A 20,985-nucleotide genomic window follows, 5' to 3' on the forward strand; every position below is an offset into this window, starting at 1 on the left:
ATGGGCAGGCCAGTCAGAGAAATAGTGGTGCTGTCACTCAAACTACCTTACACTATTTAATCATACATAATATTTGGTAATCTACCACTGGTAATGCTAAAAATAACAGTCACCTCTATTCCCAGTGATAGAGAAAAACACTACTGTTCACTTTTCTATATTCTATGTAGGGTTATAGCAGGTATAAGAAAGTCTTAAGCATGTTGGTCTTAGAATGGTAAATCTGAAAATACACTGTCAAGGTTAAGTAAACGTTCTCCTGCAGGAGTCTTTGAATTTATTTTATGATATTGAAATTGAAAAAAGTGTGATTCTGCACAAATTAAGTAAAATTCACTTGTGGAGTTGACTAGGTTGATAACTATACTTTGTAATAGAGAAACTTTGCAGGTGTTTGCTCACACCGGTTTACACTGCCACACACTAAAATAAGAGAATGAAACTTACTATTTGGAAGAAAGAAATTCTGAAGGTCAATGTTTATTGACTGTGCAAGTACACTGTTTTAAATGACCGATTGTCTGATAGGAAGACTTGAGTTTATTCTGGAGGAAGATTAATGTCTTATTTTTGATGAACTTGCTTTTTGTAAAGTGTTACTTTTCGCAGCAGCAGTGGCATCAATATTTGCGTTAAAGTTCATTTTGACTATCATTCATATCCAATTGTACTGATAATAAGTAAATTTACTCTGCATCTATCATCAGTATTCATGGATAAATATTGAGGAAAGTATTTGGCTCTTATATGTTTGAAGTGAAAAATTAGAATTTTGATGACTTGAGAATTTGCAGTAACCAGTTTCACATGTACTGAAACTTTGTTTGGAACTTATGCCTCCTTTGGATAAAGTTTATCAATTTTGATTAAAACTTAGGTTCTTACCATTATCATCACACACACCAAATCACTCTCATGGAGTAATACTTACCCTGCTTAATGTTTTGTTTTGCAAAGCAAGATAGGTGAGGCAAAAACGAAATGAGATTTTATTAACAGGAATCCACAAAAGTATTTAATTCTTCTGGTTGTTAATCATGAAGTATTATAAGCACCATGATGGGATGTTTTGTTGCAGATAGAGGATTAAGGTAGTGAAACTTGAGATTTTGGCTGTTAGCAATGTTGAACACACTATATAATTGATTGATGTATAGGATATAAATATATTTTTCTTTACATCAAAGAGGAGGAAACGTAAGTTGTTGGTTGACATCAGCTTGTACAGTACCAGTAAGAAATTACTGTTGTAAATAAGAGACAGTGTACACCCAGACTAGTCTACTTGGGCTATAAAGTAAGGCTGATATCTTATTTAATTTTCTTTTTCGTTCAAGGACTTTGAAAACAAATAGCAAATATTTAAGCATCTCTCTAACTTTGACAGCTTATGGATCTACTGACTGTTGTGTTTTGTTAAGGGAAGGTAACTTTGTTAGCTAAAGGAACTTTAGGGAGAGAGGCGATTGCTTGGTACTGACCGTTGTCTTGTTAAGGGGAGGTAAGAGGAGTTGATTACCAGGTACTGACTTGTTTCTTGTGAAAGGAGGGTAACTTTGTTAGCTAATGGATCTAGCAAGAGAAGTTGATAACCAGGGACTGACTGTTGTGTCTTGTGAAGGGGAGGTAACTTGGTTTGGATCTCTAGTAAGAGGAGTTGATTACCAGGTACTGACAGTTGTGTCTTGTGAAGGGTAGGTAACTTTGTTAGCTAATGGATCTCTAGTGAGAAGAATAGATTACCAGGTACTGACTGTTGTCTTGTGAAAGGAGGGTAACTTTGTTAGCTAATGGATCTCTATTGAGAGGAGTAGATTACTAGGTACTGACGGTTGTGTCTTGTGAAGGGGAGGTAACTTTTTTAGCTAATGGATCTCTAGTGAGAGGAATAGATTACCAGGTACTGACAGTTGTGTCTTGTGATAGGAGGGTAACTTTTTTAGCTAATGGATCTCTATTGAGAGAAGTTAATGACTAGGTACTGACTGTTGTGTCTTGTGAAGGGGAGGTAACTTTTTTTGCCAATGGATCTCTATTGAGAGGAGTAGATTACTAGGTACTGACTGTTGTGTCTTGTGAAGGGGAGAAAACTTTGTTAGCCAATTGATCTCTAGTGACAGGAGTTGATTACCAGGTACTGACTGTTGTCTTGTGAAGGGGAGGTAACTTTGTTAGCCAATGGATCTCTAGCTATATAGCTACATATAGTGAAAGGAGTTGATGACCAGGTACTGACTGTTGTGCCTTGTGTATGTTTGTCTCTAGGTGGAGGACCCCAATCACAACTACATGTATACTACCACCTACCCTGCCACCTCCATGACCTACACCCTGCTCAAGTGACACTGTTAGCCACCATCTCTACAGGACACTCAACGGCCTGGACAGAGCATTGCTGAGTGCACACAATCTTAATATGCATTCCATTTCGGCAGAATTGACTGACATTTTATAATATTTTCTTAGATATCATTATTTTAATATCATGTTGGGAGTGATTTATAGATTAATTGCCTCCAATTAGTAGAGTAGTAGTAGTGCAAGTTTGTTTTGAGTGCTTTTATTAGATATATATGGCATATTGCTCTTTGTATACATTTATTTATTGCATAGATGTATTCATGATTTCCCAAAATATCAGTTTTGAGTATGGATAATTGATATTTAACTGCTCTATAATCCCCATGCACAACTTTGGTGGAGCATTACTTTGTGTGTACTAACCCTGTTCTAGGCATGCAAACATTTCTCTGTTGATGCTTTCACACGTAACCAGCTGTTTTATTGTTTGCATGGAGCTGACATGATTTTCTCACCTCTTTGTTTTCTCTGTTCATCACACCATGTCCAGTTACAGAAGCAAGGAGCAAAACAAAAATGTAATATATTGTCCTTTTTATAGACCATTCATTAAACACCCCTTTTGCAGTATCCCAAATATTCCCGACTGGTCATGGACGTGGCAAGGAACGGCTGTATAAGAAAGTGTGAACACCACACCTGTAAGCAGGTGTGGTAGTATATTACCTATAGATAGCTGTGTGTGTGCAAATGTAGAAAACAGAAGTCATTTAACATTCCACTACACACTTAAGAATTTTATATTTCAATAAGATTATGAAGACAGGCTCTGTAGCGGAATTAAATGTTCTTTTTACGATTGCATTTTAAGATAAAAGACCAAGCATAATGAAATATGATTTTTTTTTTCCATTTTCTAGAAATATGCATAGTAGATAAAAATGAAATTGTATTGTAAGTTACTTTTTCAGTTGGTTTCCATGATACACAGTGTAAAATTCTATACAAGTAAAGTAATCGAAGCCAACTGCATGTGTGTGGCAGCCTGTTTGTGTTTAAGCTTGAGCACCATGTTTCAGGGCAGTGGGATGGTGCAGGATACGTCCCTCGTCAACAACACATATGTCTCTGACCACAGCGACCAGCCTATGCCGCCTACTGTTGCCATGACAACGATACCACTACACCCCCCAGCCCCCTCTGTTGCACCCCCTCTAACCAAATCCACAACGACGGCAGCTGCGTCTGTAGCACCATACACGAAGAAGTCTTTATCAACCATACCGCGACGCCCTTACAGCAGTCCAACCTACATCGTCAAACATGGCAACAAGGTTCAGCGACTGATGATCCCTACCAAGTCTATGGCAGCTCACATGACGCTGCTGCGGTCTCAAGATGCTTCTGGCCTTGAGCTTGCTGAAGGCTTGCTCCGACACCCGTTGCTAACACCCCCTCCAACCCCTGATAAATAATCTTCTCCTCTGCGGCTGTTGTTTATTGGCCAAAGTACTTTTGTAAATTTCTAGATGGCAGTTAGCCTTCATTTCAAATTCCACATCAAAATTATCTCTTGGTCCCTAAATTTTCTCCCCTATCCATCAGACTGTTTGTTTTGTTTTGATGAAAGCTCCTTGCTTCTTGTTGATCACCTGTTATACTGCACAGAGAGTGTGTTCTGTTTGTATAATTTGGCATGGTACTCCTCATCATACGTTCATTCACCTGTAGGTACAAGCTCATTGTTCTGTCATGTGACTAGTTTGCATGTTACATTGGTACAAGTGTCAGGTTGTTGTCGAACAACTAATCTGCATGACAACATGTAATCTTAACAAGATACTTTGATGGTGATCAGAGACTAAAATTTTCATGTACCAACTTGCCATCAAGACAACATATTCCATAATTTTTTCAGCAATTTAATTTCATATAAACTTATCGTGAAACTGAGAGACTGTTTTTGTGATCTAGTCATTTTCCTTTTTTTCCTGATCATGAATTATGCGTTTTATTTGACTTTGTTATGCCATTCGTGTACAAAACCATTAACATGTTATGTTCAAAGACAATAGCCTTACTTTATTATTTTCATGCATTATATGAGTTTGTGAATGACAATTAATTTTAGCCATAGCTAAGGTTTTGATTTTTATGTGAATTTGAGTCTTGCTTGATTTACATAATCTTTTTTTTTCATCGACCCTCAACAAAATTATTCAGAATGGTGTACAATACTTTTGTTGTTTGATTCTTTTCAACTTTGATGGCATATGATACTATTGTACTTTGTGGAATGTGACATCATCATACTAAAATGGCATGTGGCATCATTGTAATATAGTGACATGTGGCATGAATGTACTTTTGTTGAATGTGACATCATACTAAAATGGCAAGTGGCATAGTTGTGCTTTATTAGCATGTGGCATCATTGTACTTTAGTGGCATGCAGCATCATTGTATTTTAGTGGCATGTGAAATCATTGTACTTTAGTGACATGTGGCATCATTATACTTTAGTTGTATGTGACATCATACTTAAATTGCATGTGGCATCATTGTACTTTAGTGGCATCTGGCATCATTGTACTTTAGTGGCATGTGGCATCATAGTACTGTAGTGGCATGTGACATCATCACACTTTGTGGCATGTGACAGCACTGTACCTTAGTGGCGTGATATCATTATACTTTAGTGGAATTTGACATCATTGAACTTAAATGCCTTATTACACCATTGAGCTTTATTGGTTTATGGTGCCATGGGACATTTTAGGCGTTATCTTTTATGATTCTGTGACATGTAACTCATATTGTATACCAATGTTGTGTACATTATATAGTAATAAAAATAATAATTTACTATTTGAAGTTAATTGTTTGATGGGTACTGAAGTATGTATTTTTAAAATACCAGATCCCAATGTCATTTTGGTTTCATGACTTATATTTAAGTGTTCAATTGGAAAACATTATAGAATTTTAAGATAAATATTCATTAAAAGTTTCCAATTTTGAAGACTTTTCTATGAAATTAGGAAGTTTTCAAAAAAAGGAATAGTGATTAAATCATGACAATTGTCAATGAAGAAACAGAACCAGGTTGTATCCTACCCAATACCTACAGCTCAAAATTGTAATGACCTCAATGGTGAAGCTTTAAGCTATACTTTATTTCTCTGTGGCCATGTTAGTATATTTATAAAAAGATTGTTTCCATTAGGTCTTGTCATTTTGACATTTTATGCATATACATTGTATGTACAAGTTCTTAATTAATCTACTGTTGCTATTTAAATGTGGTAAAGTTATAGGGAGAGATATTGATGATATATGAGAAGTTACGTTTTTGTTGTGTAAATATATATTGTAATTTGTTTTTGTATTTAGTTTTTGATGATACTACCTGTAGAAATATCAAGGTTGTGCATTATTTTCTACTTGCGAGAGATTTCTATGTTTGCTGATCTGAGAAAAATAACATATCCCTTTGAAGATTTCATTTTTCACTGTCTCTATTTATATTGTTTTGTTTTTGCTTTGATAAATAATCATCGTTAGCATATATCTTTATTTATAATTTATTTCTGTGATTCATCCAACCTTTTATTTGCAGTAAGGGAAACTGCTGGTTATTTATCATGATTTGATTTACGGTGCTCAATAAAATCATTGAAATATCCTGATGAGCAAACTTGGTCAAAACTTAATTAAAAGTTTTTGGTGAAAATGTTCTTCATTTCTTTATTTTGGTCAAGTTAACCAAATTACATAGCTTTGATATTGTTCATACCACAGTTTTTAACAAATTAATATGTTTTTAACATATTCATGACCTTTCATATAAAAAAAATCCTGAACTAGCTGTAAGATCTATTGATTTTGATGAAAACGAAAAAAGAATCCAGCAATATATTCATTATAAACCAGTAAGTTTCCTTAAATGCATAATCCAATTTTGGTTAAATTCATTACTTCCATAATTCCTTTCATTATTTTTTTAATGTATCATTTGTTATTTTTGTAATATATGATTTTGTATGAAAATATCTATATTTACATTGAAATGTGTGTAGTGTATTTTACTTATATTTACTTAAGTGTTGTGCATAGCTAGTGTATGTATATTGGCACTATGAAGTCTTAAGTGAACTTTTGACCTCACAATGTTGTAACATAAACACTGTTCTGTACTAGAGGTTAAACTAAAAAGGTGTCTGCCTTTGGAATAATTTGCTGAAACTTGCCAGTAGCTACTGAGGTAATTCTTGCACAGTTACAGAGAAGAATCAGGTAGTCCAATAGCTTTGATGGAAAATTAAAAAAAAAAATCTACCAACATATTTCTTTTGAAATTAATGAGATTTTTTTTTTACCTCACAAAAATTAGTTCAACAAAATTATTTGTATACAGTTCAATCGAATAAAATCATGTGAATTATTCAGTATTTACATGGCTAATTGAAATTTTTTGTTTAGTCCTTGATTCTACATTTAACAATCAATAATTCAATGTTTAAAGAAGGTACTTTGATAATGAACATGCAATCATATTTTTTGTTCTAGCACATAAAAAGTGTCTATTTTGGATCCTGAATTATTCGAGTTTTTGTCTATTATAACTTTCAACAGAATTAATCCTAGTTGAACTTTTTACATTAATGTCTAATGTTGAGTGTGATGTTATATGCTATAAATTTGATAATAAGATGCATACTTTAGAGATATATATATACATTAACTTCTTACCATAAATTATGAAAGATTAAAAAATTGCATAATCAGGAAAGCTTATAAACATAAGAAAAATAAAATCGGGAATATGTTGATGTTATGTATGAATATTTCATTATTAATTACCAATTGTGCAGATCAGAATCCCCATTAGAGTTTGGTGCCCTGTATTGGTAAGATTAGCTTACTACTGAAGGTGATCATGGTACTACAGTTGATGCTGTTACCTAGTGTTTGATCGTTCAGAAGACAACAATACATATTATGTATTTTGATATTTTCATCCTTTTTTTTTCATTTGTGCAATGCAGCAGTAGCTGTGAACATAAATGTATGTGATTATGTTTCATCATTTGTCTGTTTGAGGAATATTTTTGTTCCACGTCTTTACATGTGATTGTATCGTGTCTTTGAAGGTGAATCACTTTCACTAGTGCCTTTCGTTGTAGACTATAATGTCCACATTGTTTTTGTATCTTCAATCATTTTGTCCCTGTGCCTTTTCTAAATGTGATCATCATTATAGGCCTACGGTCCAGGTCTACATATCATATATTACATCAATGTCAACTTCTAAGAAACAATGCTGCATGTTTCCATATACCGTCTCCTCAACAAATATGCAAGTCTTTTGTAACACATTTTTCAATTATTCAGGATGGAATTTGCATGAAATTCTTCCAAATATTTTGAACTTGCAGCTTTTTATATATACAAATTTTTCTTAAATATCTTTAACAAAAAAACTCAAACTTTTATCAACATGAAATTTTTAATGTTTTTTCCAAATAAAGGAGCTAACTTAATTAATTGAAAAAGAAAGTATCGAAATGGTCATTGATAGTAGTTTTGCTCAGGTAGAGAAGTATGTGAATATTTTATTGTTTCTATGACAATGGTGATTTTACTGTGGTTGGCTTGGTTGGTGGCTGTGCTGAACAGTTGTGTGTCTGATGAGCTCTAGTATGATGTGCCAACTGTGAATAAATAAAGGATATCAATCAAATTTTCTCATTGTTTGTTATTGTCAGGTTTGGCCGTCATCAATATTACATACATTATACACAACTGATAGCAAAAGGCCTTTATGTACATTTTCCTGGCAGATTTGCTCGATTATAGCTTGTAACTTTGCTCCTTAGTAGCAATATATAAAAATATTCATTCAGGAATAGATAAAAAGACAAGAGCTGTTGGAGAACAGCAAAGCTCGCCTATTCAGAAGAAGTTGATGTTCAAGTATTTACTATTTAAACATGGAAATATGACAAATTAACAGACTCAAAAACCCCCTAAAGGGCCCCAAATTGGTTGTATTATCACGTTCAGCATCCATACACATTAGGAAAATAAAATCATAAACATTTATGATGACTTAAGCTTAAACAAAAGACAAAATAGAAACTTGCTCAAAAACTTTTAACATGGAAATATGACAAATTAACAGACTCAAAAAAAACCTAAAGGGCCCCAAATTGGTTGTATTATCACGTTCAGCATCCATACACATTAGGAAAAGTAAAATCAAAACATTTATGATGACTTAAGCTTAAACAATTGACGAAACAGAAACTTGCTCAAAAACTTTAACGTGAAATGGGACGCCAATGCTGACGCTGATGCCGGGGTGACAACATTAGCTCCCCCTATTCTTCGAATAGGCGAGCTAAAAAAGTAATGTGCAAAACTGGACCCTGACCAATGAGGTGACCTTGACTTAACACGTGTATTAAGATGTATTAAGATCATTTTCAAATATCTGTATAGCTTGAAAAATACACACAACACAAAATCTGCTTCAAAATTTATTTTATTTCCTGAAGAGTAGCATGCTAAATTTACACACATACACATTTACAATGTAACAGATTTTGGCACAGATATAGTGATATCAGTCCAATTATATATATATAAAAGCACTTTAATAATATAGAGATTTTTACAATAGAATAATACTGCAGGATATTGCTTGGACTTTTTGTAGAGACTAAAAAAATACACCTATTTTGTTTGATTTTAATTAAATGAATCAATATATCAAACATTTAACTTGATTTCTGACTTCTGATGTTGAAATTGTATCATTAAGTTAAAAAGAATAAGTAGTGTTGTTTCTGAAGGATTTTGACATAGGACTTTAATGCTCCGAGTAAAACAGATTTTTCTGAGTTGGAGAAAAGCTATGTAAAATGATTTGATTGGACGGACAGTAGAGCTGACTTAGCAGTAACAGTCTAAGGGACAGTAGCTCATCCTCCAATGAGCTGACATCAGCAGTATCTTTCTGTGGACGGACAGCAGCTGACTTCTCTAATCTTGTCAAGATGATCAAGATAACTTTGTTATACAAGGCAGTTATATATAGACAATCCTTGATATTTAGTAACAAGATATATGTACAATATTAATAACATAGGACGGATTTACACACATTTTGTTCAGCAGTGAAAGGCAACACCAAAATATACTCAGCAGTGAGACCATGGATATAATCCACACATGTTGTAGTGACTCCACAATAATATTTACAACTATAATAAATATATTTATATTTAAAAAAAAAAGAAAGTACAACAACAAAATAACAATATCACAGTCTGTTGGATGGAATGGTTTTTTTACAGTGATTTCACATTATAATGTCCTCCCCATCTGGGCTGGATCCACCAAGGCTACAGACTCCAGAATATCACCATAACACTGTCAAAAATGTTCATGGTTGAGACATTAATGCAGGTCTGATTTGTAGTTCTTTTGGTTACGTCTTGATGCACATGGTCACACATCACTGATAAGGAATACTCGTGCCTGATGCCAGACACTGGGAGGGTCGAGCGTTGGTACAGGGAGACGTGTGACAAGGTTAGGATCTCCCTGTTGACTGGAGTCTGCAGTACAGAACACTGGACATTGGTAGAGGTGGTACTTCTGGCCTATATGAGATCCAACATCTGTCGGTTTGACCCACAGCACTGGCATCTCCTGCCATGGCTGAGAATCTGTGTTATTGGACATCAGTGTTCCTCGGGATGTGTCCCACAGGGCATTGTACAATGTCAGACCGGTCAAAAATATACCATCTCGAGGGGAAGTGGATGGGTTCATACCAGCAGGCATCACCTGGAAATACAAAGTTTTGTTTGTAATTAGTTTGACCGAGATACATTACAACAGGTAATTGGTATAACATATCAATATGAAGACAATTGTGCAAATCACAGTACAACTGTTAGAAGTGTAAGAGATATAACTCACTCTGATTATCTATTAAGTAGGTCAAGGTTAAAATTAGGTCACAGTGACCTACTTTTTAAAATCTTAAACGGTTTCATGAGTTTATATTTATAGGCAGACAAAAGTGACCGATTCCAAGCATTAAGGGATATAGTATGGTTAGCTGTAACCCTTGAAACAGTGCCACAAGAGATAAATGATAATGGAAAATGCCGACTACAGAACTGCTGTTTTTCAACATCATAAGGGATATACACTATTAGACAAACTATACAGTGACCCTTTAACCAGTATCCTAAGGGATGTATTAATAGAAAGACCGAATACATCATAAGGGATGCATTAGGAGTATGCTGCCGAGTGACCCCCACCCCCACCACAGGGAGTAGGTTTATGTTTATAGCTGGTGTGTATGTAGGGAGACAATACATCAGATACTGGTGCAGACTAAATCACTACACCAGCCACTGTTTATGTTCTCTCAATGTGAATCTAGCAGGCACTTATCTGATCGCCACAATGATGCACCTCCAACTTTCTCCTGTTGGCAGACATGCATAAACTATATCACAATGATTAGTCCTCGGTACATTTACTACTGTATGTAATAGGTATAGATTCCCCCTCCCCCTTACCTAGTCCTGACACTTGTATAAGGTTGATCTAAACTAAACTCCAGGGGGGATATAAACATTTAAATCTGATAAATGTATTTATACCTACTCCACTTTAAAACTGCACATCACCAGATCTAAGAAAATAATCTTAAAACCATTCTGAGTTCGGATGTTAGTTTATTTACTGCAGACTTTACAATGCACCCTAGCTGTAAAGTACAGCATCAGTTCATTTACAGTTTACTGTAGGGAGGAATTTGGTTAGAGCTTCAGTTTATATCATAATTAACCATACACTTGTTGATGTTTCTATCCCGTGACACTAATCAAAACAGCCTCTGTAGGAACTATTGCCCCTGTTTGATATGTTTGTTATACAGATTCTTTGCTGACACTAGAAAAATACTACTGTATCAGTTGACAGATGTTGTTCAGCTTATAGTAGTTATAGATGGATAATCTCAAATCTGTACTGGGGTCGTACTAATTTTCTTCTTTCCAAAGTTATGACAGAATAATCACCCTGTAGAGCGAAGCGAACAACATCAAAGAGAAGAGGCACTATAACGATAAACAGGACAGGAGAGAGAAATCTGGTGTCTTCATCACAACATACAGGTGATTCTCTCATCAATCATTGAGAACGCGATGCATTCACACATGCCTAAAGGGAGGTAACTTTAACTACTCAAATTCAAAGGAACTAAACCAATGGGGAGGAAATTTGCTTTCCAATAAAAAGGTAGAGAGAAACTAAATCAAATAGGGATTTACAACAGGGTGGAAAGTACAGAAACATTAATGTCAGTTATAATTTGTTACAATTTATCAGAATAAAACTCCTGTGATATCAGTGTCAAAAACATGCATGATGAACCACTTAAATGCAAAGTTAATTATTTATTAGGTCCTTGGGTCACTTCATTATTGAGAAAAATGACTATACATCAAAGTTATTTTGGAGGTCAATGCAATATAGATGGCTTCAACTCCAACATGCTGTATTTCAAATAAATTAGGTCTCTTTTGGCTTTGAAAATGGTCCCTTAAAACTTCAAGCATATACATGTATTATCTTGAATGGAGTCCAAGGTAATTTATTTCAAGATATTCATCACAGCAAAGAAAATTATTTAGCTTTGAGTATATGTATCGGTATATCAAACCCATGTGAAATCCAATAGATGTCAAGGTCATGCATTCATTTGAAATGTTCTAACATGACTGACCCTATGGCCTGGGTCAGTTATTTGAAAAAAGGTTTGAAAATCTTTCACCCAAACATTCAATCTCTTTGGGCCAATAAGGACAAGAGCTTGTTAAAATTATACATACATATATCTCTCCAAGACTTCAATTAATTATGGGGTAAGTATCCTTAGTTTTATTTTTAAACAAATTTGGTCTAATAAAAAAAAAACAAGTTTTCCCACAGCCACTCATCTTTGAGTTGCTGGACAGTAGTCTCTCCTTCAAAATGGCGAGAGCAGGTGTCAAAATACCTCAGTCTACTGGTATGAAGCATCAGTCACATAATTCCCTAAGTCATGCTGTGCATGGCCAATACTTAAGCTTGTCTTAAAAGGTTAAGTTCATGCATACACAATATAAACACCTTCTCCATCTCTAATCTTAATCAAAACATCATTAAACTAAAGAAATTATCAAAATGTCTGAGAAAAAGACATCAAGGGCTTTAACTCATCCTTCCTTATTACACCTACCAGGAAAAAATACACCTGATTCAAGAGAGGAAACTTAGCCTTCATTCAGCCATACTTGTTAAAGTCAACAAGTGACAAATGTCAGGGCCAAAAAGTCAGGGCTACTGTATCAATATTTGGCAAATTAAACAATGAAGAGATGTCAATAATTCAATTACTCTCAGTGAATCATTACGTCAAATATTTTTTTTGTATATTATACAAAATCATTAGCTTCACCTAGTGCCCCCCTCAATAACTTGCAGCGTTTTTGTATAAGTACACACATTTGGTCCCTCTCAACAATCTGTAGCGTTTGTGTGTATGTTAAACTTCATGATGGTTCAGTACATTGTGATACATAGCAAGGGCAACTTAACAGAGTGAAAATTGTCATTGGTTTGGTGCGATGTACTCATGTCATTATGTTATTAGAGACACACAGATGATATACTGACCTGCACATCAAACTCGATGGAGTTGACGTCCTTGAAGTTTTTTCGAGCATGGGTCTGTTTTATTGCTTCCAGGAATCGGTCAGGACGCATGAAGGCTGAGAGTTTATAGGTCGGGACGTGAGGTGATTGTTTTAAGTAAGACAAAAGTGTTTCTATCTTTGTGGGTAGACTGTTTATCCACTCTGTGAAACTTGTTGCCGATGGGAAAGTCTGTGCCAGCCAGGCTTCCGGTACGCGATCGCTACTTAGGGCGGCGATGACATCCTCGAAAGATTTACTAAGGAGAATTTCCCCACGAGCACGGCGCTGAAGCAGGGCGAGGTCAGCCTGGATGGTAGCTAGCAGGCTACGATAACACTCCACCTCACCATGAAGGAACGAGTCTAAGGGCAGCACCTGATTCCTGTTGGTATCTGGTAGTGCTGGACAGGCCTGTAGGGCAGCCACAAGGCTAGGAAACACAGCCTCAGCGTACCAGCCCATAGAGGGACTACTATTGGTCACCTTCTGGAACAGTTCTGGGGCACCTGTCACCTGGATTAAGTCCTTCACCAGTACCCTACAACAGCAAGATAGCATGTAATTCAAATTAATTATACATTTAGGAGCTTCCCTTATTATATATGTACCTATATATTTTATACAGTATTTTATGACCTTTTGTCTTAACAAATAACACAATCATTAATATTACCATTTCATTCAAATCTGGCGATCTAATTCATGCATAACAGGTATTGTATTCCAAAGTTACAGCAGCTATATAAAGTACAGTGTAACTACTAGTAAACGTTCCCATTTTGTAGGTTCTACAGGATGTATTACATTTTTCGCAGTGAAATATAAGGTTTTACAGTGAACATAAAAGCGATATACTTCACTCCAGTGAAAATATCATTTTGATATGTTCACTCGCTTTTGACCAATCGGAATGCAGCATTGACAGTGAAAATATCATTTTGGTTGTTACCTCATTATTGTGGACAAAAATGACGTTATATTTTTTGTGTAGAAATATGACATTATGCTCTCAAAAATGAGACATGATAATTGCAAGGGTAAATAACTCTATATGGCGGAATAACCTTTAGCGGAACTAGAAGTGATGGTCTTGTGTAATGGAAGCGAGAATACAAATGTAATAGAAACAAGGAATATCCTCTATTTTGTTGTTTACCTGCTGGTTACTGAGGTGACATTGGTGTCGGCTGACTCTGGCAGTCCGTAGCTTTTAGCTGACAGTTCCTCTAGGGAGTCTACAGCACGGCGCAGCTGGAAACTATCCCTGGTTGCCAGTAACTTCTCCAAAAGGCACACAATGTTGGACTTGTCTCTTGGAGGCTGTAAAAACGATCAGAGGTATCAGTACAGTTCTTCACTACTAATACTACAAATACATCTCAAACTATCAGAAGTTAAACACCAATAACAAGTGTTGTATTAACTCACTATTTTATCAGGATTGGTGGCATACTCGGCCAGGGAGCTGACCAAAGTACTGACCACAAGGCCATCGGTCTGATCTATGCAGTGGTCAACATAGACTTTAGAAACAAGTTCTTTAACTCCTTCTACACTGTGGCTGAATTTCATCACTTTCTTGAACATATCCACTGCAAGGGCAAGGTCAGTAAGTGTCCAGAAGTTTTCTCCTTGGAAGGCATTCCGTCCATAGAAACTCTGTTGAAGTAGCAGTGAATGCAACAAGGCAAGAGGCATGATGTAGTTACACTTCTTCAGCTGTAAAAGAGAGATGAGTACTGAAATTCTACTGCAATCTAAACAAGGCAGACTGAACATGTGCTGAAACTCTACTGTAATGTAAAGAAGGCAAATTGAATATGACTTTTGGATTGCAGACATAAGTTTTAAAAGTTCAGCGTGATTCAAAACATAACATTTTTGTTCTGAATCATCTATGACGTGAAATGAAATTAACGGCTTATTAAGTAGACCAAGACAAGTTTGGAAGTGCAAAGGAGGTACCTTTGGGTTGTCAGCAAGGAAGTCCGTCATTAGGAAAGCTGTGGAGCGATAAGATTTCTGGAGTGTTGCCTTAAAGTTGCATGTCTGCTCACATGTAACCTTGAACCCATGCTGGACCAACACTCCTGGAAAATATAAGCAAATCAGTTATGGAATGTCCTAGTTACAGTAAATCATCTTAGTGGTATTTCATAGAACAATGATTAACACTATTTTCAGTCATCATGTCCTTTAAATCATTCATTAGTACATTTGTATATCATTGAGCATTTACTTAGTTTCAAAGAAAGTGTTCATCCTTCACAACACACCGATGAATCAAGACCTCATCAGGTAAATTTACTGCATAGAGCTTTATAACAATATAAATAGCTTATTATTGTAATACCTGGAATCTGACGACCAGAATCCACCTTGGTGGTGATCCACAATCGGAAAGTGTCGTGGATCACCAAATCGTTATCAGGGTTGATGTTAGGCTTGGAATATACAACAAGGTTAGCAGTGTTGTCCACCACTTCTGTCAGTTGTCTGCGACGCTCGTGCTGCACCCATTTACTGTACACAATATCCTGAAATACAACAAAGGATATCTCAATCATACAGTTCATAGAGAATGTACATTACTAAAACAGCAGGGTATGAATTCATAATACAGCTCATGGTAACTGTATAAAATAATGTACGTGTGATGAATGATGGTTCAATGATATCAACTTATATCAAACCAAAACAATAAGATTACTCTTGTAACAATAAGATTACTCTTGTAGCCAAAGTACGAAGTTCAACTGATATCTGAATATGTGCTGACAGAATGTCAAAATACCTTTTCTAGTCATACTTTTACGATCTTTTGTATGAGAATTATAGGTAACCTTTAATCAAAAACTAATACAACTCAAAAGTAAGCATTGACTTTCGATTCTAAATGGTCATTATAGACTTTAACAGACAAGCATGTTATTCTAATCCCTGAATATCTAACTACATCTGAGTGACATTCTGTAGATGTACCTTGAGGAGGGCGAAGAAGGAGCGAGCTGGCTCCTCTGCCAGATGGTAGTTTTGGAGAAGCAGCCAGTAGCCATTCTGTATGCACTCCTCTAGTGCGTGACGAGCCTCAGATGTTTGACCTTTCACCCCAAAGTTCATGACCTTTACTTTACCATCCATTCCAACTTCCTTGGCAAGTCGCTTGATCTCATGAGCTGGAGTGACATAGGTGTTTCCTGAAAGCATGATGAGTAACTGCTGTAGTTTATTTGATATATCAATATTTTCTGATATATATGGTAAATGAAGTAATGAAACAAGACCATTCATTGTTCCCTATATATTAAAAATTCATTAATGCTGTGATCTTCCCTATATATTGAAAAATTCATTAATGCTGTGATCTAACAAAACAGTTCAACAATTCTAGAGCTTATGGTGCCTTTTCCCACTTATAGAAGCACTTCATATATAACTCCAACTAGAGCTGCTGACTTTGTGTGCATACCTTTGGTGCCCTCAGATACAGTGGGTTCTCTGTTAGAGTTTGGTAGGACTAGGATGGCTGGGGTGGTGTTCATACCTTTGGTGCCCTCAGATACAGTGGGTTCTCTGTTAGAGTTTGGTAGGACTAGGATGGCTGGGGTGGTGTACATACCTTTGGTGCCCTCAGATACAGTGGGTTCTCTGTTAGAGTTGGGTAGGACTAGGATGGCTGGGGTGGTGTACATACCTTTGGTGCCCTCAGATACAGTGGGTTCTCTGTTAGAGTTTGGTAGGACTAGGATGGCTGGGGTGGTGTACATACCTTTGGTGCCCTCAGATACAGTGGGCTGTCTGTTAGAGTTGGGTAGGACTAGGATGGCTGGGGTGGTGTACATACCTTTGGTGCCCTCAGATACAGTGGGCTCTCTGTTAGAGTTGGGTAGGACTAGGATGGCTGGGGTGGTGTACATACCTTTGGTTCCCTCAGATACAGTGGGCTCTCTGTTAGAGTTGGGTAGGACTAGGACGGCTGGGGTGGAGTACATACCTTTGGTGCCCTCAGATACAGTGGGCTGTCTGTTAGAGTTGGGTAGGACTAAAATGGCTGGGGTGGTGTTGTCTATGTAGCTGTAAACCTCCCGGATATTGTAGTGATCAGGGACCTTCCTCAGACTTCCCAACTCATACAGGGTTAATGCTGACGCTATTTCTGCAAGCTGCAAGACATATAATCAATTATACTGTACAAATTTTAAAGCAGCAAATATGATGTCATTCAAATTCTATCCTTACTAATCATAAGACAGATATCTGAATTTCACTGACTTGAGATGTGAAAGCTAAAAACAAAATTTGGTTGGAATTGAGACAGTCAAAAAGTGGGAATGTTTATGAAAAATATTTCCTATTTCTGAAAACTTCTTTGACTACAACTTATGAACAGACAGAGGTCCATATCCTTATGTGGAGTGTATTCTCCTAAGACTGATTGGTTCTATTTACCCGATGTGGACAGACGATCTTCCACAAGATACACTTCTGGAACACAGTGAGCTCCTGTAAGGAAGAGCCTGGTACAGGGTTCATCAGGGTCACTGGATGCTGAAACACATAATGCGATTTCTCTTTAAGCATATACAGCTCAGAATACATCAGAAAGTCCAGGAACTTAAAGAATACATTAACACATACATGTACATCTTTAATTTTTATACTCCAAATAAAAGGCTCACTACTGTTAAATAACCAGTTAGCAGACAACAGATTTCTCTCTAACCTGGAAGTACTCCTGCCATTGGGAACTTGTCTGCTGGAGTGACCGTCGGAGTCCGTGGAACGGATGATGAAGCTGTTCCATTACAAGGCAGTCGACCCAGGCCTGCAGGGGAAACAACTTTGAGTAATATAGGTATAAAATAACAACATTATTTTATCTGAATTATATATAATATCACTTTCTACAGGAAAGATACAATCCTTTACCAAATCAAAACCATGCCTACCATCAGTTACAACATTGTGTTATGTTTTTCACTAGGAGAAACAAACCTGGTTTGTTAGCCATTCAGGCTTATTTTCCAGAAGTACTGATTCGTCCAGACCCGTTTTCTCAAAGCCATTGATGAAAAGACTCAGCTCTTTTGTTGATGTTTTTCGTGTCAGCCTCATACTCTCCATGGCAACAAGGAGTTGGAAGAGAGCAAAGTGCTGCTCAAACATCATCAGAGCCACCTGTTTATATATGGCAGAGGACATGGCGTCGGACAACTCCTGGGCACGTGCTTCAGGGGCACCTAAAGGGACAAAGGTCAAAGGTAAAAACTAACCAACTAGTGTTTTTGCCAATTTTTTGATAGTTTACCTGTAAGAAACAAAAGGATGTGCTTCATGATTTCTAGATGAAAAAATGATCAATGTTGACAAGATTTTAACATCTGCATAATTATTGCATGTATAGGATGGCTAACATAATTACAGCTGGCTGCAGCATTACACAAATATCATACGAACTGTTATGAAAATTGAAAAATTTGGTCAAAAAGTCTGTTGAGTTTCCTTACCTATACTTCCCTTGCCACGGTAACACTTCTTCAGAACACTGACAAAGATGTCCATGAATTTGTAGAAGGGGAGATAATAATGATGATGGAGGACAGCCATACGTTTGATGGTGTTATACACCACCGCCGAGTTCATTATCATCCCCATGTAGTTAGCAAATTTCTCCTCCAGGTTCTCGCCCATGTATCGTGTCTCCTCCAGAATGAGGCGGTTCCGCTCCACCTCCTTCTGACATGCCACTAACGACTCAAGCATCGTCTTATCCTCCAAGATCGGTATATCTAAGTTTAGAGTCTTCTCACGGATCAACTCCTGTTACCATAAAAAGTAAAGAAAAAATCATTTAGTTTATTATCTTAAAGTTGTTTTTAAACAATATTATGTCAGTTACATAATCTCAATAACAATAATGTCCCCAAAGCCTTATATACTTTTTAAGACATATCTGTTATTGTTCTTATTGACCACATCCATGTTAAATATACATCAAGATATATATAGTTAAACCCACTAAATATGGATTTCTGATATATTGGGAAAGATGCTGAATATGGAATGAAAGAAATTCCCCAATGCATGGCAAATAGTATCAACTGTTAATTATCAATGTCATTTATGATAAATATGTATCTTCACTGTCTTTTCTTCTTCTCATATATTCTACCAGTACTAATAATAACTTCAAAGAAATCAGAAAAGCTTAATCTCTTTTCTGTAGAACATATAGCATTTAGACATGGTCACGTACATGTTCCTGGAATAAGCGTTGCCGATGGAGAATGATATCATTCTCATTGGAGCGTTTCTGTCCCTCAAATTCCTTTCGTTCTATCTTCATTGTCTCGATCAGTAGCAGGTTGATAATCGCCTCATCACTCATGGCTAAATTGATGATACACATCCTGTGTATGGGTACATTGTACAAGCCATCACCTACAACAAGGGGAGGCAACTGTTACAGGCACACATTACAACATCTCTCAACAAACAGAGACACACAATGTTAACAAACAGTAGGATATGACGGTCATAAAAAAAAAAAAAGAATTTTAAACTAATCTCTCATTAAGAATGTAACCCTCGATATTTGAATTCAAGGTACAATATATATATACCTAGGTATGTAAATATGTTTTCTACAAAACAGCTACCATTAGGAGTGAAGGATTTACCTTTGAGAAAGAGCGGTACAGATGTACTGAGGTAGAGACAGAAGTTAGGATGATAACGGAACTCATAACTGCCAACTTTGATGATTTTATGACCCTCCTTATCTACAAAGAACTGCTTCAGTAGTAGTCCACGGAACAATGGGTCCAGTGGCTTCCTTTCTAGGTGTGTCACTAGCACTGTAATGCCTTAAATAGAAAATATGGGCATTAATCATATGTACATTTTTCATACCAATTAATTTATCTAACTATATAATAAATATATATGCTTTACTGGATCACAATTTCTAGATATGACTTTTGACTACAAATACTTTCATTCCTGAAGGCATCCTGGATACTTCAGAGGTACTGATCACATACAATCTCTACAACTCTGAACTATCTCATAGTAAAACTGGAGGCAATAGAACAGAACAGGTAATTTAGTCGTTTGATGTACATCAAAATAGCCGTATAACGGTACACTGTGGCTTTGAAGGAGGGTGTTGCTCTCTCTGTAGTCTTCAAAGAAAAAAATTGCAGGTCTATGATTGGTTCAGATTTGATTCCCTGCCTTCAGTTTTGCTATGATATAATCCAGGGGTGTAGAGATAGTAAGTGATCGGAATCCCTCCAGTATAGAGAATGGTCAAAAGGATTTCAATGAGAGATGATATAACTACCGTGTACTATGGCGTTGATGAGTTTGCTGTCCAGACTAGGATCATCGGCCTCCACAATCCACAGATTGTGTTCTGGGTGGTCCACATTCTGGTCAGCACGGAGACTGGTGGTTTCCCAGCTGTTGGTTACCGAGGTAACCGGCCTTAAGTCCTCACTGTTCCAGGTCTGACGCGAGTGTCGTCCTCCACTCTTTGTATAGTCTGTCGTCATGGTAGCCGCACTAGTAGAGGTGTACGCTGTACGGTCTGTCGTGTGGCCGTCAGTGGTATTGTGGCCATCGGTTGTCTGGCCCTCGGAGTACATATCTGAGAATGTGAGTATGGTGCCACGACTCGGAGGTAGAGGGTCGGATGTACTCTCTTTATCTCGGCTGGATTCCAGTGGTATACCTATTTCAATCACGGAATTTTAAAATCATAGATTCAGAAACTATGTAGTTCTCTAATATAGCAATATGCTTACTTAAAATGTGTAACTCATCTGATTATTTACAGTAATGTAAAGAATTCTTAGAATTAATTTTTCCGTTTTAAGACACATTATATATCAATAGAATTAATTATTAACT

The 20,985-nt window shown here is 36.5% G+C and overlaps 2 protein-coding genes across 10 annotated transcripts in view; one reads left to right on the forward strand and one right to left on the reverse strand.

Moving 5' to 3' along the window:
* Positions 1-8,044, forward strand: part of LOC138314647 (protein boule-like) — a 30,977-nt gene extending 22,933 nt beyond the window's left edge. For both annotated transcript variants that reach the window (XM_069255088.1, XM_069255089.1), the window contains one exon: positions 3,381-8,044. In XM_069255088.1, coding sequence (XP_069111189.1) covers positions 3,381-3,776 — 396 coding nt within the window. In that variant the 3' untranslated portion in view covers positions 3,777-8,044. The remainder of the gene's footprint in view (positions 1-3,380) is intronic.
* Positions 8,045-8,830: 786 nt separating this feature from the next.
* The window catches only part of LOC138314648 (dynein heavy chain domain-containing protein 1-like), a 62,701-nt gene continuing 50,546 nt past the window's right edge, over positions 8,831-20,985 (reverse strand). For all 8 annotated transcript variants that reach the window (XM_069255099.1, XM_069255096.1, XM_069255093.1 and 5 more), the window contains 15 exons: positions 20,417-20,806; positions 19,752-19,937; positions 19,328-19,512; positions 18,579-18,891; positions 18,067-18,311; positions 17,795-17,896; positions 17,521-17,619; positions 17,066-17,234; positions 16,054-16,268; positions 15,425-15,608; positions 15,037-15,161; positions 14,500-14,790; positions 14,228-14,391; positions 13,051-13,609; positions 8,831-10,158 (listed from right to left, as the gene is read on the reverse strand). In XM_069255099.1, the coding sequence (XP_069111200.1) occupies positions 9,817-10,158; positions 13,051-13,609; positions 14,228-14,391; positions 14,500-14,790; positions 15,037-15,161; positions 15,425-15,608; positions 16,054-16,268; positions 17,066-17,234; positions 17,521-17,619; positions 17,795-17,896; positions 18,067-18,311; positions 18,579-18,891; positions 19,328-19,512; positions 19,752-19,937; positions 20,417-20,806 (3,569 nt within the window). In that variant the 3' untranslated portion in view covers positions 8,831-9,816. The remainder of the gene's footprint in view (positions 10,159-13,050; positions 13,610-14,227; positions 14,392-14,499; positions 14,791-15,036; positions 15,162-15,424; positions 15,609-16,053; positions 16,269-17,065; positions 17,235-17,520; positions 17,620-17,794; positions 17,897-18,066; positions 18,312-18,578; positions 18,892-19,327; positions 19,513-19,751; positions 19,938-20,416; positions 20,807-20,985) is intronic.

Source organism: Argopecten irradians, chromosome 2 (assembly GCF_041381155.1).
Source record: "Argopecten irradians isolate NY chromosome 2, Ai_NY, whole genome shotgun sequence".
Lineage (NCBI taxonomy): Eukaryota > Metazoa > Mollusca > Bivalvia > Pectinida > Pectinidae > Argopecten > Argopecten irradians.